Below are 19,447 nucleotides of genomic sequence, written 5' to 3'. Positions count from 1 at the left end.
AAAAATGATAAATCTTCACTCGTGGTTTAATTGTCTTGTACCGAATTGGCTTATTTGAATCTCAGTGTAATATTACAAATGCACCTATTATCTTGTTCCCTATATTATAGACTGTGTATCTGGACAAGTTTCAAGTCCTCAAAGACGTATACCTCCACTTGTGTAAAGAGGGTTTTCTGATACGCCGCGAGCAGACTTCAGTTAAAGCTGAAACGATCTGCATAGCTAGATATCACTCGAGGCAAAGTGAAGAAGTTTTGGGTTAACCTTTAAAGATTATAAAAGCCCAAACTTTAATTTTTGCAACAGCCGCCCTCATGACAAGATTAGGGCGTACAAGTAAAGTCTCTGCGTTATCGTGCGGAGTATCTAAATGAGAATAGTTTTTAGGATGAAAGGAGGAGGCGAGATGAATCACGAGGAACCAAGAAGAAAAGGAAAAAAAAACCTTCAGAGCTTCTGGTCTACAAGAGGAAAAAATGTCCAAACTTGATACTGCACACATGCACATACAACCTCCTGGAGCTCTCTGAGTCTCGGCCAATCCCGAGAGGCCGCCGTCGGTCGGTGGCTCATGTCTGGGCTCCATACATATTTAATGAGGACTCTCACTTTCTCCACAATAGGCACTATACCGCCAGACTGCAGTGCGTCAACACATCCTAATGCTACTCGCACACACACTCGAACACCCGCAGACAGACGTGCACAAACAGTCACACACTTGAACAAGACAACAATCGCTTTGTGATCAACCTTGTTCCTCCGCCCTCTCTCTCACACACACACACACTGCTTCACACAGTCTGCTGCGAGCTACAAAGGGAAAGAAGTGTTCAATGAAAGTTACCGGTGTGTGTGTCTGTGTGTGATATGTGTGCGTGAGGTTACTTTCTTAGCAGGATGTGTCGTATTGATTAGTTCCCCCGCGATTATTTCCCTCCCATTAAAGCCCCCCTCCGCCCCCGGACTGTCTGCTAGTTCCCAACTGAGAAAAGCCACTTTACACACATGTAAACATTCTCACACACACACACACACACACACACACACACACACACACACACACACACACACAGAATAACACACATGCACAGCAGCTTAGGCCAACACTATCCACTGACTGCCTCGTGTTGTGTACAAATCCTTAGCAGCAAACCTTATTGCAACTGAACACAGCATTGATTTTCATAATCCTTGGCCTCAAATTTCACTCTAATCCTGTGAAAAACTGAGCGAGAGGCGAACAGACTGAGAGCGAGAGAGGAAGAGAGAGATGAAGAGATGGAGGGAGCAAGAGACCCAGTGACGGAGAGGACGCACACGATCTGCTGAAACACAAAGGAGAGGGGAGATAGCGAGGTCGTTTATATATATATTTATATTGTCTATTTATATATAAGATATTGGAAAAAGAGAAGGCCTCAAGAACACATGACACAAACTGTGAAATACTATTGCATCGCTTTGGTGCACTAAACATGGTGAGGTCAGCAATCACCATCAATAATTATTAATTAAATGGGTTAAAAGGTCAGGATGCCAGAGCTTCTGATTGAAGCGGCTGTTAACACTTTCTGTTGGAAAGTCAAAATATTAGCACAATGACTACAAAGAGACACAGAACTATAAATAATCACAAGACAACAGCAAAGAGTCACCTAATGAATATGAAGAGACAAACAACAACAAAACCAACAGAAATAGTCAAACTTCAACTACAAAGACTCAGAAAGTAATCAGAGCGTCACAAAACGCAAAACACAAAGGAGACAAAAAACAACTAAAAAGAGCCAGAAAACAACTACAAAGCCTCATAAACAACCTCGGCATCACAGAACGACACCAAGGAGACACAAAACAACTGCACAAAACCAGAACAATCTGAAAGAGTCATACAAGGACAGCAGGGTCACAAAGAATGCACACACATACTCAAATATACTACAGGGAGTCAAAAGCAGCCACAAAGAGACACAAAACATCCACCAAGGGATGCAAAACTTCCACAAAGTGATACAACACCTCCACAAAGTGTTATAAAACTCCACAAAAAGACACAAAACCTCCATAAAGAGATACAAAACCTCCACCAAGGGATGCAAAACCTCCACAAAGAGACACAAAACCTCCACAAAGACACACAAAACCTCCACCAAGGGATGCAAAACCTCCACAAAGAGAAACGAAACTCCCACTGAGGGATGCAAAACCTCCACAAAGAGAAACGAAACTCCCACTGAGGGATGCAAAACCTCCACAAAGAGACACAAAACCTCCACCAAGGGATGCAAAACTTCCACAAATAGACACAAAACCTCCACAAAGACACACAAAATCTCCACAAAGACACACAAAACCTCCACCAAGGGATGGAAAACGACTACAAAGAGACGACGTCTCAGTGGCCTTTGCCCAGTGGCCCGTTGTCGCTCTTTGTCTGCTCCTTTATACTTTCTATTTTTATCCTCTTTTTATATTTTCTCTTATCTCATGTCAGTTGTGTGAGGATGGCTACCAGTGGCTGTTGCATGTATATGTGTGTGTGTGTGTGTGTGTGTGTGTGTGTGTGTGTGTGTGTGTGTGTAAGGACCCGGCTCAAGGAAAATAAAGGCTGTCTCTCACTTTGCCTGTTGGCCTGTGGCTTGTCTGGCTTTTCACTGAAATTCCCTTTTGCTTTCCGCAGAATGGGCCTCAATGAGGACACAACTGTCGGGTCTGAAAAGGCCTCCAGCTCCATTCTCAGGAGGTCTGAACCAGCGAGGATCCCTCCAGCCCCTCTCTATGACTAGCTCGCTATCTGCTCCTCCTCTACCTTAATTCCATCAACATCAATGGGTGCTATTGATGGGTTTGAAAGCATGGGTTTTTGTGGGTAATTACAGTTCCACACCACAAATGGTTCTAAATGGTTTTCCGTGACACTCTATTGATCCTTGAGGGGTAAATTGGTCTTTTTTTTTTTTGCGTGCCGCCTGCCTCGAGTGTACAGAGAGCCTAAAGAGGGGTGGTGTGAGGACAGCGAGGCTTTTTTGGCCACAGCAGGGTCAGTCGCATTATAGTTCAGCCAAAATAGGTTCAAACACCACAGAGTATCTCAGCTTCACCGCTGAGCACATTTTTTCTTTTCCCTTATCTAAATCCAGATGATCATTAATGACAAATGAATGAAATAGCAATTTTCTCCTGACCAGACCGCTCAGTGAAAAAGTCAGAGCATCACTTCTCAGCACATTATGAAAATAACCCTTCATTATGGCAGGCACTACATTTATCTATGCTGTCAAACTGTGTAAAAAACAATAATCTTGCATTAAAATTGCATCAAAACATCTCATCGTGATTCATCATGATCGTGCTAATCATGGTTTCACTGGCGAGCACACTGACGGATCCTTCTTCACCACGACTACATGGACTTTTGTTGTTACAAGTGTCCGGACATTAGTTTACATTTTGAAAAAGTAATGAATTCCTTTCTCAGTGACTTTTAAGGTCAAGTACATCCAGTGCTCCGTGAGTTAATGTGCTCTGTCAGCCAAGTCCGAAGCCTTTTAGGTGAGATTAAGAAATGTGAAGGTCATCTGTTTGTGCCAATGTCAGAAAAATACAGCAACAGAAAAATGATTACAAGCGTCACTGATAGGATCAATACAGCTGGAAAAGGTTGATGCGAGTTGACTCACGCCGAGTTCAGAGCTCATGATATCATCCAACTGTAGCTTCATAACTAGGGGTGTAAAGTTTCACCAATATGAATCGCTAACTGTATTGATTTGAATTTATCATTAACCGGTCGATGGCCCGATTCTAAAGTTATGTATCAGTTGACTGAAGCTTTGCTGCTAATTCTGCAGAGCGTCTCTCAACTCTCGTAAAAGGTTAAAGGTCAACGCGCAATTCTCGCGAGAGTAACATTAGCGTATCCGAGGGAAAAACCACAGCAACAACAACAACAACAACTACATGTCCGACAACTCCGACACTGTTTACAATGCACCAGCTAATCTGAAATCTAAAGTTTGGAAGAGATTTGGATTTTATGGACATTTGGACAAAAGTCTGGCCATATGTAAGGTCTGTAGAACAGCTATTAAGTACAGCAGTAGCACGACAAATCTGACAACTCACCTGGTGAGACGGCATGGAGAAAACTACGCGGGAGACGAGGAGTCTGTGGATGCTAACGTTACAGCTAGCACAAGCAAGAACACACAAGACAACGACATGGCTATTAAAGACTTTTTCCAGCCACAACTGGGCGAGGTCCAAGGTAATCCCGGCATCTATAGCCCGTTTTATTGCGAAGGACTTACGACCTTACAATGTGGTTGAGAGTGATGGCTTTCGAGACATGGTAAGGTAAGCAATCCCACTTTTATAGAATTGCTTATTTTAATTCATAATGGAAAATTAATGTCTACATTAAACAAACGTTAAGAACTGTATCAGATTGCATCGAATCGCATCGTATCGTCCCTGAATCGTATCGTATCTAGATGCGTATTGAATCGTCTTATGAGGGAAAGATACACACCCCTATTCATTATCCGAACATAACCTTAACGTTACGTACATGAGAGAGGCATCGTTCATCTCATCCTCAACTCTAAGAATAAGCGGATTTCCGAAAAACTCCTTGAAAACTGGATCTTTCTTGATTCATTATACGAATAAATAAAACGCTCGCATGACGGATGCGCGACTAATTACTGATTGGTTGGGGTAAAATGATTAAACACTCCCAAACAAAAACACAATTAACATGAATAAAACTGAATAATGTGATGAAAACAAGATGGCACTTGAGTCGAGCTGATCATCAGGCTACTTTGAGTCCCACATATCTTGAAAAAAAAAATAAAATATGCATACAGTCCCAGTATACGCTCATTCCTCCCTCTGTATTGTTTGTATGAAAATAAAGAGTAATGCCTCGCTGTAAACACATCACTTCACCGACACCGCGTCTGTGATTACAGTCATCCCTCTCCACTCATTGTTTGATTAACTGACAGTTTGTTTGATTAAAATCAGCTGCAGCCTGATTGGAATAACCTGTCATTTTAATCAAAATGATCCCTCGCTAAGCCACCCGGTTGGCTGCTGTTTGATGAAAATTACCTGCTGTTGGGTTGCAATTACCTGTCTGATTATTCACCAGAAACCGCTCTTATCAAAACACCTTCGGGGCTTTTTGAAAGACTGAGGAGCACTTGTAGTTTCCCTTTTTTTTACAAGACGGTATGCTGAAATATTCATGCGTGTTTGTGTCAACAGGATACCTCGCCGACTTCGACTGGCTCGCTCGTCTTGTCCGTTCTCTTCCCATCGAGGAGGCAAAACATCCTGCAGTGTATATACTGCGTATTTTCACCTCCCGTTCCGGTTATGCTGTTTACACTCGAGGCTCCGCTTTCTTTTTTATGCTTTTAAGCTTTGTGTGCAGTCATCATCGACATTACGTCGTGCTGCTGCGACCTTACGAGTTCTACCTTTGGGGATTGAGGAATTGCCAATAAATCCATTTCTGTGTTTTAGCGGAATATTAAGGTGCATTTGTGGAAGTGGGTAGCATCGGGAGGAGTGGACTCCAGCTGTTTGGTATTTGCAGCAAGGCTCAGAAAGCGCTGTGAAACTGTGCCTTTGCATTATGGTTATTGCACACCAGGGTACATTATCTTTCCATTACATCAAGCAGTTTGATAGAGCCATACTCTCGGGGCACTTCTAATTTTCTAGCCCTTACGTCTGGGACTTCTTCTGAGCGCCGCCTTTGCTTCTGCTGATACCAGCTGATCCTTGTATCACCCCAAACTGGCTGCTTCATTTAAGCTCCATCCATGCTGCAGAGAGCAAAACACACCGACACTGCCACAGCCTGGAAACAGTTCACAAGTCGAGCCTCATCTAACTGGGCTCTGCACCCGCATGTTTATTACGTACCCCTCGAGGATGTTTTTTAATGCATGTAACACATTACTTGCCTCCGTCTCATCGGCAATAAATGGTTAAAATTTATGACAAACCTTATTTCTTTCACTGAACTAGTTCTCCTCGCGTGAGTCAAAGTCATTTTTGGACTGACATTGCCGAGTCCTGTAAGGATAGTAATTGGATTTCCAGAATAAGCGAAAATCTCCTTTCTCTCTGCGCCCTGCTCTAGTAATTGAGGTTAAATGAAATGGTCAACCATGCACTAAACCTCAGTGGGTGTTCGGCGGCGGGGGTGTGAAGCATAAAGACAAGTTCTAATCTATATTCTTAGTGCTCCAACTGGCTACAACAACAAATACAGAGGGGTTAGAGAATGTTGAGGTGTTGAGATAATCTGATTGTAGCCGTGTGGGTCCGCCGGTGTCGAGCGGCTTTGACAAAAAAGTTGCAGTATCAAGCCTTTTGTTGGGATGAGCAAGTGAGACATTATCAGGGTTTGGTTAAACAGCTAAATGATCCAAATTTCATATCTGATAAGTTGTGAATTTAATCCTGAAACTGACTGATCATAATTTGCTTTTTTTTTTTTTTAAGAAACAGCAAACAGCAACTGAATAAGGATTTTCCCTTTATCAGTTAGCTTGTTATCAGTTAGCACCTGTCTTTGTGTATGAGCTTTGTATTATGGGTAGGTCGTGATAACACGATTAAATAACAACTAAGTTAGCTGTGTGCTGCCAGTGTTAAACACTTTGGTTGTAACTCCAGTTTGCAGACTTGCAGGCTAGCTGAAGTTTTGTGTGGAGAGGAGCCCGGTCGCCAGGATACAAGGCTAGCAGTTACTAGAGGTAGAGGTCCAAAGTTGACACGTGAGAATGATTATGAACTGACTTTCATACCTGGAGGGGTAGAGGTTGATGGTGGCATGATTACAGCCAACAAGGCTGCCAGACTGCCGACCGCAGTTTCGAGTCACACCAGTGGATATTAGATAGAAGGCCTCTAGACACTTCCATCCTTTCTTACCACGTCAACAGTAGGTGTTGTTTTAGGAAGATCTCCAGACATTTTTATGGCAACCAGAACCGTCTACATTTCTCGGGACGTCGGACTGTCTCCATCAGTAATCTCAGGTATTCTAAGCCAAACCATAACGTTTTACTAACCCTGTGTTTTTTTTTTTGCCTCAGCCTACGCTGAGCATCAGCACAGTGTTGTGACAAGAGAGAAATAGAACATTTTAAAAAAAGGCTGTTTGTGGTTTTTGCAGAAAATTACTGAGTATTTATTCTGACGATGTGGTCGTGGGAGGAGGGAGGGAGGGAGCCTCTGTGTGTAGTTTTACGACTTCCATGATATACTTCTGTGATGTGTACTGGCACACTTGTGTTGTTGTTGGCTTAGGTGAGGCAGATCTCGCTGCTGATGAAGGTCTTTGTACTTGTTGGCAAGTGTTTGTTTTTTTTGCTACCAAATGTGGACCCTTGGAATTAGTTGTTGTATCCTTGGTGAAGCTGGCTGGTAGCACACTGCTGCCTACAACACAGAGCGTGTTTCATCCTGAGTGCTACTCAAGGCCCTCGATCCCTTTGATGGCTGCAAGTGTCCGTCTACATTCACTAGTTTTGTCCAATTTTTTGAGAGGCTGCATCTTCAGGCATGCAGCCGAGAGATGTCCATCTTTGTCAAATACTGCCGAATGTAAAATGAATACTGTTGAATTAACTGGCTGTTTGGTTTGCCTGTGTTGAAGGGAATTCACTCTTAGGGGGGGAGATAAAATGACCAATGTAGTTTTTTGTGTACTTGGCTCCCACCATTCTCCGTTTTTTTTTAAACTCAATAAACCTTAAATTAGCTTTATCCTCCCTTCAGCCAGCGTTTTAACAAACATACGTTATCTGGAGCAGATCCGTGCTCACTTAACCCTACGGGGGGTTTGTCTCTTTGTTCAAACTCACCAAACATCCTCTGCATCCACGTCGCACTCAGCCCCAAACTGGCAAATATCACAGGTGGAGGTTTCCTTCTGCCCGGCCTCGGCTGAGCCTTCTCCACCTTTAAGAAACACAAAAGGCAGAGACGGAGAGAAAAACATTTAACACCTGTTTCATCCAGGAAGGATTTGCACAAACACTTACTGTTTGTCTTAAACCCAGCTGTTTCATTCAGAGGTAGATAGAACCTGCAACAAAAGACCCCGTTAACAATACACCTCTCACAATGCAATGTGACCGTGAGAAATCATCCTCGGACAACTCAAGTGCATTTACATTCAGCCACATCCCCGCCGTAATCCCACCGAAGCCGTCTCCCTCATCCCTTCACTCCTTCCCTTTTTTTCCCCCTCAACCCTCCTCTCTCCTCTCTCCGGTACTCGTCTGACTCCCATCTATCACTCCCAATATCCCCGCTGATCTCTTTGGAGTCCCTCTTTTATTTCATCGGCCTGATTTTCTCGCGCTGTGAGTGCCACGACTCCTTGGCGGCGGTGTGGGTACTGGCGTCAGGCTTATGGCGGCTTAGGGACCCCGCCGGTGCATATCACGCTTCATGAGCGGCCGAGGGGGAGAGGGAAGAAAACGGGAGGGGGGTTGGGGGGGGAGCAAAAAAAAAAAGCAATCTGGCCAATCTCAAATTGCATTCTCCGACCACAGAGGACTCCTCCAGTCTCTGCACGCTCTCGCTCTTCTTCGCTTTCCCCTCGGCCCTCTTCTCCATTAGAAAAGCGCTATTTTTAAACTTACTCGGGGGCCCACGAGGACAACTTTGGAAAAGAAGACGAAGAGGTGGCATCATTTCCCCATGTCATATCTTTAATCTCCCCTACACACACACACACACTGAACACACACTCAGGCTATTCACAGACACCCACACACTGCTGCCACCATTCGCTGCTCCCCTGCGTCGCCTCTCTCATTCTCCCTTCTGAAACTTTTGTTATTTCTTGTGATCCCCGGCGACGCGCTGGATGAATTGGAGAGAGCTCTGGTAGGGAGGTTTAACCTGATTTTCCGCTGCGAGGCTTAAGTTGGGTTTGACTCTTATTTTAAGGTCAAAGTCACTTAGTCTCACCGTTGAATCTAGTTAGCATTTTGACTTGCCTCCTCCATAACTCTCGGCTCGGATTTTCGTGGCTGTAGGGTCAGATTATCTCGACAGCTTCATTCGCCTCTTTCGACTGTGTCCAAAAAAACACAATGCAGCCGACAAGAGTGAAAAGTTCCTCTGCTGAGGGTGTTAAGCTACTTTCAAACGTCCTGTATTTCCCTCTCAGTGTTTATTTTCCTTTTGAAGTTGACTCCAAAGCTGCAGGTGCTGGAAGGCAGCCACGGCAGAGAGGCAGCACGTCCTCCGAGTGCTTAAAATTTTGCAGTCAGGTGACGAGATGTACACTCCGGTACGACTTTATCATCTGGTCACTGGACCGGCAGGGCCAAGAGGTGTGACACAGTGTTCACATGTAGCCACTCAGTGGAGCCTCAACGCCAAATTGCCACCGCAGTAATAATTTCAGAAAAATGTATACTTCTAAAGAAAATCTGTTTCCAAAAAGTTTCCCAGTTACTTGCAAAGACAGTTAATGAAAGCAGCTTTGTTTTTGCACTGAATGAAAGGGAAGGTTGAGACTGAAATTGTGTGTTAATTAATGTTAATTAGCTGTATGGGCTGTACTTGTGTCGGCTGCCTCTGCTGCTACTTGATCAACAAGATTTATCTTTGAAATTTCAGCCACAGTTGAACATTTTCTATTGTTTTTTTTACAACTCCTGATAGAAATTCAAGAGCAAACACTTGGTCACATGTTGTTTCTGCGCTGTCTTCATCGAAGGTGTCGGTGTATAGTTTGATGATGAAAGAATTCTGCGGAGGCAAGGCTGGGTGGAATGGTAGAGCAATCTTTATTGAAACAGATCTCGAGCCTGCGTCCGAACCAGGGCGGCCGCTCCCGGTGTCCCAAATTCTTCTGCCCAATTCTTTGCCCTCTGCTCCATTTGAAATCCTCTCGAACCTTCAATCTTAGGAAATCTACAAGTAACCACCCCACCTTCTCTTCTTGCGCAGGCCTTTTTAAAGTCCCTTCGCCTGTACCTACCTACTTCTTGTAATTGGTCATTTTGGTGGGTTGAGGGTCAAACCATCCAATAGACTGAAAGAAAAGTTGGCCTGTCTGCCTGCTCATCTCCCATAAATCACCTAACTCTGCTGTCACTCCTTAGGTCTTGTACCCCAAAATGGCCAAAATGGTCTCACTTGTACTTCTATGGGAACACAAACGTTTAGACATCTCCCACCATCTGGCGCGAGGGTCACACTCAGTTTTAGTACTTTATGGTGGCCTGGTCTTTTCGCTGACCTTTGACACACACACAGCTAAATAATAACTCCTGGACCTGCAAGAACCACACCGTCTGGATTCCTTAACTCACACAAGGAGAAGCAATTGGACATAGTTAAATCTAAACTACGTTAAATCAAAGATCAGAATGTGTTGCAGTCCAGATACCTCACACACATTAATATAAAAAAATGCGTCCACCAGACTGTTTGTAGTAAAAGCCCTGATGATGTCCCCGATTCTATAACGATGCATTGTGGGAAGTGTAGGATCCAGTCTTTTGGGAGCTTGACACATACAAGGTCGTGTCAGGATATCTCTACTAAACATAATTTCCTTTCACTTTCTTTTTATATCCGTCTTGCGTTACAGTTTCAATACTTAAAAGACACAAGCCTCAGCGCCTCAGTCATCATTGCTGATATAAAAGTGAAAAACAATGATGATATTTCTCGTTAGTCATCAGCATTGCATCTTTACCCTGGGCCCAAATTTATCTTAGTTATAAATGCACAGTATGTATTTGCACAGCGTGCTGCCGGGGGTCCCTCAATCCAAACAAAACAAAGGAAGTAAGTACTGTGGGATCATGGGAATTGTTGTCTTCATTGTTCAAAAGCCATGATTACAGATTAAAATCTATAAGACGTGACTCAGAATGATGAATGAAGTACATGACCTAATAAAATATATAAGAGTTGCTTTTAGCGATTTTAATGTGTAAATGTTTCGTATTATATCTTCTGCTGTAGCTGCTCAGCAGTGAGTTTATTATAACTAGTCTTTGTATCAGCTACTGCTCAGAGTACTTTTACAAATGTAAACAACAACATATGAAGAAAACTCAATCACACACACACACATGCGGCTTCATCAACTTCATCACTATTTGTGGAGTGGCTACTTTGTTGATTTACTTTCTCAAAGAATAATTTTTCTGATGAATCATCTGGAGTTTACCATGTTTTCGAGGAAGTCCTCGCAAGTAGATGTGTGCGGGGATGTGACACCACTGACAGGCGACCAAATTGAAGAGTCAAGATACAAGATTCAACATGTTTACTGACATCTTTGTGTCCTCTGTGCATTTCTTAATGAAGCTCGTGACTGTGTTCGTGTCGTCACTGATATTTCCTGCGTCCCTGAACCCCCTTCCAGTCAACACGTTCAAAACAAAATGAAGCTCAAACCCGTTAACTTGGACAAAATTAGGATTTCTCTGGGTTTGAACACATTTGGAAAGATTCTGGTGAATGTAGAGTAACAGCAACACCACAAAGGTCTAGTCATTTGTATTTAAATGCTGAAATGTGACATATTATGCCTTTGATTCATATCCTATCAAGGCGTGTTGTCAGTGTTGTTCTCAAGTGTTCAACTGTGCCTGACAGTTCAATTATATGAGCTTGTTTTTGTATCATACCAGACTGTAACGTACTGTCGACACCGTGACTGCGGCTGATTGAATTAGCCAGTTGAGACTGGTTGACCGCTGACGTAAATGAAATTTCTCCGTATATCCAGCCGTCGTGTACGTCGTGGGCAGTGAAATTTTCACAGGGCTCCCGCAGGAACTAGGAGCTGGCCGGTCTCTCAAGCTGCTCTGTACTCTGTCAAATGATCAGCTCCACATAAAGGGGCTTGTGGGCAGGCAAGCATGTAAGCTCTCCCACGACTCCCTGCTCGTAGGAGAGCAGAGTCGTGGTGTTTCTTACAAGTGTGCGCGTACGTGCACGAAGCAAAATGCCAACATTGTCTTCTTTTCCCTCCCAAACACTCCAGCTAACACATCTCGTATGCACTCTCTTACTCACACTCTTCCCCCGGATCCCAATACGAGGTACTGCAGGCACAATTACTGAAGGCGGCTGGGGACAGGCAGTGTTTTCCACTCCTCAAATCCCTGATAGAGTGTCCTGTAGCACTAACACAACATCTCCCCTGTTTCTGCGTCTGCTAATCCCTCGAATCAGGAGACACGGCTGGGTAATGACTGAAATGATTAGCCCCTCTACTGCCCCCGCAACCGCCCCCCCGCCAGCTCCTACATCTCCCAGTATCGATCCACACCTGGACCGTATCGGTCAACCGGCTCCCCCTCCGCGATTACTGTCCTAGCCTCACCTTCATCTCTACTGAATCCTGCCCTCTCCTTTTGTTCCTTTTGTTTCAAGCAGTTCACTTCACAATCAGCAACAATCGTGTAGTTTTTTGTGTTACTTTAGCAAAAAAGAAGAAGAAGATAATGTCGAGATTAAGTTACAAGGACGAGAAGAAGAGATTAGAGCGAAATAATGACTTAAACATGAGATTATCAGGATAAAAGGTAAAATGACAGGAGGAAAAGATGGTGGATCATCCCCAGAGGTGCTGTGGACGCTCATCTGGGGGTTAAACAGTGTCTCTAATCTCTCTGTCTGGAGATCGGCTAAGCTGTGAATACAATATGCACGTCTGTATGCACACAAATTGGCATTATCACGAATTTAAACCCTGAGATTCCACAATGACAAGATCTTCCTGTAGAAAATAGGAAAAAGGTTTGCTGCGATGAGCTCGGAGCTCATTTAACTGCTGATTCGTTCACTGTAAGTAGTAAAATAGAAGCAGGGACAGTCAGTGTGCTCGACGAACATGAAGAAATATCTGTGACGATATCCTAGTAAATAACTACGGCATTAAAATCTGTAGAAAATTTAACAAAAGATGAAGAAAAATGTGCACTTTCACTAAACTCGACATTTAACTTGAATGAAAATCACCTGTTATGGTAATTTTTCCAGGAACAACTACGACTTTATCCAAACAGATCTGAGTATGAAGTTGATTTTCACTTCTATCATCTATATCCCAAATTTGATCTTTGACCGATGACAGTGTGCTGTGTTTCTCTGAAGCCTCCCCCTCAACCACTAACCCTGATTTGAATTCTGTTGGTTTTCTGCCTCCATTGATGGAAATCCCCTCGGCTACGACTTCCCACCGGTGGAACTGTGAAACTGGTCGTGCCTCAGAAAAAAAATATCATACGCCCGTGGTGTTTATTGCAACTTATATTGGCTGCCTTCCCTTCGACACACAGCTCTGTGGCAGGTTTTTTTTCTTGCCAAGCGCTCGCTCACGGGGGGAAATGGTGGGTCTCTGTAAATAAATGAATCAAAGAGTATGGCCTAGAACTGCTCCAAATAATGATAACTTTTGTTGTGAATTGGCGCTATATGAATACAATGACTTGGAAATTGACTCACTGGAGCAGCTCCGGGCTCTGTGACACAGTAGCCTTCATTGTTATAGGCTTGTGATATTTAACTAATCAGACAGAGCTTTTGGTTGACATTCAAATAATGATTTAGATGTTGTTTAACATGGCAACCGTAGCTGCTTTGGAGCATTCGGCTCAGCCCCGGTTCACCCCAATCAGCCGACGATCGTGCAGATGTTAGCTGGCTCGCTGATCTCAAACTTTTCCAGGAACTCTGATTCTCTCTGGCACTTTCTCCCAGACTGCTCTCATTTTCTTTTCTTTTTTTTTGTCTCCATGCATTCCTGAATTGGAGTCCCAAAGATCTGAGTTAAGCAAAAAAGTTTTCGCTCGCTCAAGTTAAAGTTATCTTCAATCAATTAAATTCTTACCACGCCATGAATTTAGGTCAATAGCTATCTGTCCATGTGTTTGTATCGACTCTACCAGAGAGCAAGCATGTCAGTTAATCTCAATTTGTACGGCCATGTTTTTCTCCTACATGAGCTTATGGTACAGTTATATCACCGAAACAAAGACGAGATCATTCATTTGAAGCGAGCACACGGAGAGAACAAGGGAAAATTGTATTTGAGTAAGCAAACGCACACACACACACACACATACACACAAACACAGACAGGAGATTTAGGGCACTCTAGCATGCGGCTATCATACGGATGATGAATGAAGCCCACACACCTCTGGAAAACAGAGCAGGACCACTACGACCTTGGTTGCAAACACACTGGGGAGGGATTGAGAAGAGGGGGGCGAGAGAGAGAGAGAGAGAGGGGAGGGGATGGGTTGATGAGTGTGTGTGTGTGTGTGTGTGTGGTCGCTGACACACACTCAGTGTAAACCCCACATGGCTCTCTATTGTTGCTGAATCCCCCCTTCAAAAGGTTTAGACTGGGCTCAGACTAAACGTGTTGAAAGCCATTTATTCAACCCCCCTGGAGCACGATGGTGATTTGTTTGGTTCAGACGGTGAGATGCTCATGTGTTGCACTATCAGGGCAGTTTAACATGTGAGCCGCTGGAGATATTGCACCCGGGTTGAGGACAATGTCACCAACAGAAAGAAGTAATGATGCAACCCAATCACCAGAGTGATGTTTCAATGTGTGTCTCTTTACATGTGTTTATGTTGCAACCTTACTTTTCTTTCTGTATAATATGTACTGATCTGGTTAGGTTTAGGTCTACCATCATCTCCTGAATTTCCGTACATGACAGGTCAGGTTGTTAACCGTCCAGGCGACTGATGATTCCAATAAGAAGGATTCATCCATGCAGACATTTGTGACCACAAGAACCAGATATTTTTTTGATGAAACCTTGCAACATCTACAGCTGTGTTTGTGGAGACCATAAAAGGCATTTTGAGCCAAAACATCATCTTTTCCTGACCCTAACCACGTGGCTTTAGTGCCTAAACCTAACCAGAACAGAAGTACATTACACTTCCAACATTTATTATTATGATTTGGTCGCATCATTAAATGTTTTTGTCAGTTTTATTTTCTTTAACCAATTCACCGTATGCGATAACTTTATATAAAACCTCCTATAAACCCTGTAGAGCAAAACAAAATATTAGACACAGGATGCGAATAAACAGCAGTACAAACTGCAGCCTCTGAAATATCCATTAGGTTGATGCAACACTCTCTAAAACAGCTTCAACGAAAGCCAAACATTATAACTTCAGGAAGGTGCAGGGCTGTTGTATTATAAGCCGCATTAGTTTTAGTGCCATGTACTTTATAAATCACTCCTTGCACATATACTCAATTCCTATTGAGCGTTCCAAAAAGACTTGTATACCGGCCACATAATAATTGCACAATGCCAGCGAAACCGAACTACGCCTATTGGCAGGTGTGATAAATCTTGCAGAGGGCTGTTTTCTTTCCCGCACACGGACATGTGATCCGTGAAAGGTGATACAGGAAGCAATAAACACGAGGCGGATAGCTGATAATGGGCCGGGGATGATGATACTGAATCTATGGAACAATCGCATTGTATCTGCATCACACTGCGAGACGTACACGCAGTTTGAACTCTGACTCATTTGCGATGCAGTCTTTCAGTTGTGTTGGAGAGCTCCATTAAGAGAAGGCCGTGCTGACAATTAAACTATTAAAGCCATCAATCAAAATGGCATTATCAACGGGCCGTTGCCCCAAGTGGCCGATCTGACAGGGCGAGCCGGGCCAGGGAACAGAAGACAGCCAAATAATCCATAAACATAATGGACATCAATATTGAAAAGATGACAGATGAGACTGCCGACAGAGGCCTGGATTCAATTTCTATTCTTTTTTTTTTATCCTGCAGGAGACCGTATCGCGTTTCACAAAGTCATTTGTCAGCCATGAGGCCGATGAGGAGAAGCCAAGCTCCTCAAAAAGTGAGCCAAGGGCGGTTGTTCCAGTGACGCAAATGACAAAATGAATCAGGCACGAGGCAATAATGACTCCGATATAAATAATGATACTATCAAAATGCTTGGTGGGCGTTGTCAGGGAAACATAAAGACCCATGCAGCGTTAGCAACAGAAGCAATATTTTGAAAAAGCCAGTTTTAAAATCACATTCCAACGACAAAAAGGAATCAAGTTTTGGCTGTTGGAGTTAATTAAATTGACTGTCAGAACAAAATGAAAATCATTCATTTAAAGTTCCCATGAAGACGTAATGATCGTGTTTTTAATCACAACATGTCTGAAGCTGTGCAACACCCACACGCCATTATTTGGCCCAACACTGGCAAAGAAAGTCGTTTTGTAGGAATTCTGGTATTTAAAGAGTTTGTCATTTCCGTATATACAATAAAAAATTGTGATGACTCATCCTACAATCTAATTTTCCATCCAAGTGTTTCTGTGGGCCGGATTACAAAAACACAACTTCATATCTTAATTCACTGATTTTAATCATATTCTGTGGATGTCCTCCAGCTGCTTTGCCTCAGCTCTGGACAGATAGGTTAATTTGTTGCTACAGTAATCGCTAATTGCTGCTAGCACCCTCCGAATGAACACCTCTGAAAAAGGCATTAACACAGCCTCCAAGAGAAAGAATTACTGAGGTGATTTATGGAATCTCCTGAAGGACAGATGGCTTGACTTGTTGCTTAACTTGTTGCTAACTGCAGCAAAATGTAGCTAGTGAGCTAAGTTAGCCATGCAGCTAGCAGTCGTATTAACGATGACTGATCTCTGGGGTGCCGGAGTCAAACTCAGGGAATAAATGACTGAGGTATTTCATGGAATCTCCTGATAGATTTACTTGTTGCTAAAATGATTGCTAACTGCTGCTAACTGTAGCGAGTGAGCTTCGTTAGCCACGCAGGGGTGCGGCAGGAAAACAACATTGATTGTAATATAGCGATAAGGTGCAAGCAGCCAAGAAGGAGGGTTGTTGTTGAGCTGCTGAGCTGTTGAGTCCATTGTGCTGCAGCGAGTGACCACAACATAACTCAGGTAAAGTCCTCGCCGGGGTGGATTCATCACTGACCTGCTCTCATATTTTAGTCAGACGCAATCACAAAAGACAGCAATCATTTGTAATTGACGCCTGCCGGTGCATGTTGACGAGACGGTTCTCATGCGACCTTGCGGCTTTTCCTGTCACAGCATACTGTCGAGTCTCTTCAATCCTTTTTTGAGGGTAGTTTGTTGGGCAAAAGCAGAGCCACAGCAAAGACAACTACCCATCCCCCTTTCATAGACAATTAAGTTATCTGATTCAGTTTCTTTACTTTTTTTTGCACCCCCTGACCTGCTTTCTGTCAAATAACCATAATAATATCCCTCCAGACTTAATGGACTGGTTCCTTTGACCAGACGATTCAGAAGATTACTGGGCAACTGAAAGCCGCTATTACTTATTTGAGCTGTCACATTACTCTGATGACCGACTGACCCTGATGGAGGCCATCATGCTTTCGAGTTTAGACCGTTTGCACACAGCTAGCGAGTCGGACGTCACCTCCTGCTGACATGTTGGGAGTTGTGTCCATAAATCTTTGACTAAAATCCTTTCTGTCCCTGCTCAAGCCAACACAAATAAAACTCTTACGCCGGAACTCAATGCTCAGATCAAATTCAAACCTGAAGCGCAACACAAACACGGTGGCCTCCGACTCGCTGTCGTAAATCCCACAGTACCTGGGTGCAGCTCCAGCCAGGTACCACACTGCTAGTGACCGTGCAGCTGTTAACGAATCCTAGAACAAGGTCGCCAACTGGGTCAGAGCCTTTCTGAATGGATTAAAAGGAGAATTGTGGCTTTAAAAACGTCATCTTTCCCAGCTTTGAGAGGATTAGACGCTGCATTCTGTTCTCCTCTCGCCTGTATGGCTTAGCGACTGTCTTTCAATCCTGTCACCTATCTGCAGTCGACCAGAGCCGTGGAAAAGTGCATTCATGGTGCTCAGAAACTTTAGGAATATGTACTGGCGTGTCTAAACCTCCGCCTCTACCTCCCTTTCTTCGCTCTAATAAGCATGAGTGAGACACAAATATCAACCTGTGTGTGGTTCTTGATCACAGAATGGGTATTTAGGAGATTTAATTCCAAATGTTGAGGTACAACGGATCTTAATTAGCATCTTAATAGTTTATTTATTAGGCCTTGATAATGTTACCTCTGCCAAGAATGTAATATTTTCACCTGTGTCCGTTTGTTGGTTAGTTGGTTTGTCAGCAGGATTACACAAAAATCACTGAGTGTATTTTCACAAAATTTGGATGGAAGATTTTGGAACTTTGTGATGAAACGTTTATCCAACATCTTTGTTAATTTCTCAGGAAGTAAGAATTAGATCTTGATGAAATAAACCAGGCGTCATTAGATCGCCGGTGTCTACGAGTGTGTACAATTTGACGAGGATCCAAATAAATCTGGATCAAGCAGATTTGAATATATCGTCATAGAGGATGGTCTTTTTCATTGTCCCAGTGGTTGGTTGTTAGAGACCTGGTGAGAATAAATTAAGGTGAACGAGTTATGGGTGGTTTAAAATTTATAGTGATACGGGGGGGATATCAAGTTTAATATTGGATTAGGCTTAATTGAATTAAAGAGGACTGTTGGGTCTTGGCAGAGGCCTTTCTAGTTTTAAATGTTCAATACTTGTGCCAGTACAGACATAAATATGAACATGTTTTTGATATATGTTATGTTTTTTCTCTCTCTTGCTGATTGGAGATGAAAAAAATGACGTCAGTGCATTACCTATGGAGGTTAGGACCTGGAGGTGTGTAGCGTAGCTTAGCAACAGATGCCAAGAAACACTTACACTTCATTACTCAGTGTAAAACTCAACCTTTTGTTATTTTTTACTGTCCTGGTATAGACCTTATAAATGCCTTTGGTCTTTGGTCAGAACCAGGCTAACGTCCAGCCTTTATGCTAGGCTAAGCTCATCGTCTCCTGCAGCCGTAGCTAATTTGTTAATGCATGACGAGTGACTGATATCAATCGTTCAAGCTGAAGTCAATGCAGTCCTTTAAGTTTTGTTACTGATACCAACATGACGCTGTGTCTTTGAGCTATACTGTAGCTCACCCTTGGTAATAATTGGAAAATGTGTCAGTATTCAACTTTGTCTCATCCAAAAGCCATTTAAAAACTAAGCATGGATGAAAACATTAGCAGAAGTATGATTTAAATGGAGGGAAATTTTCATCTTTTAACCAACACATGCTGAATTCTTGTACTCTTTCTGTTTTTGATGCCCTGTGATGAGCTGTGACACATTACAGTTGGTGCCCCAACAGTGTAGGAGCACCAGTCCCAGCAGATTAAACTTGTTTTGACAAAGTTGAAATGTATATTTATACTTCGGAGGACATGCACACACTGTGAAGTGCAAATCAGTGCGAGTTTGAATAGCAGTCCATCAGATGTCA

At 43.2% G+C, this 19,447-nt stretch overlaps 1 protein-coding gene across 3 annotated transcripts in view; it reads right to left on the bottom strand.

Moving 5' to 3' along the window:
* Positions 1 to 19,447, bottom strand: part of tmeff2a (transmembrane protein with EGF-like and two follistatin-like domains 2a) — a 124,440-nt gene that overhangs the window by 16,100 nt on the left and 88,893 nt on the right. For all 3 annotated transcript variants that reach the window (XM_030428888.1, XM_030428889.1, XM_030428887.1), the window contains exon 5: positions 7,899 to 7,995. In XM_030428888.1, coding sequence (XP_030284748.1) covers positions 7,899 to 7,995 — 97 coding nt within the window. The remainder of the gene's footprint in view (positions 1 to 7,898; positions 7,996 to 19,447) is intronic.

This window comes from Sparus aurata, chromosome 9, assembly GCF_900880675.1.
Source record: "Sparus aurata chromosome 9, fSpaAur1.1, whole genome shotgun sequence".
Classification (NCBI taxonomy): domain Eukaryota; kingdom Metazoa; phylum Chordata; class Actinopteri; order Spariformes; family Sparidae; genus Sparus; species Sparus aurata.
This window is presented reverse-complemented; position numbering and strand designations above follow the sequence as displayed.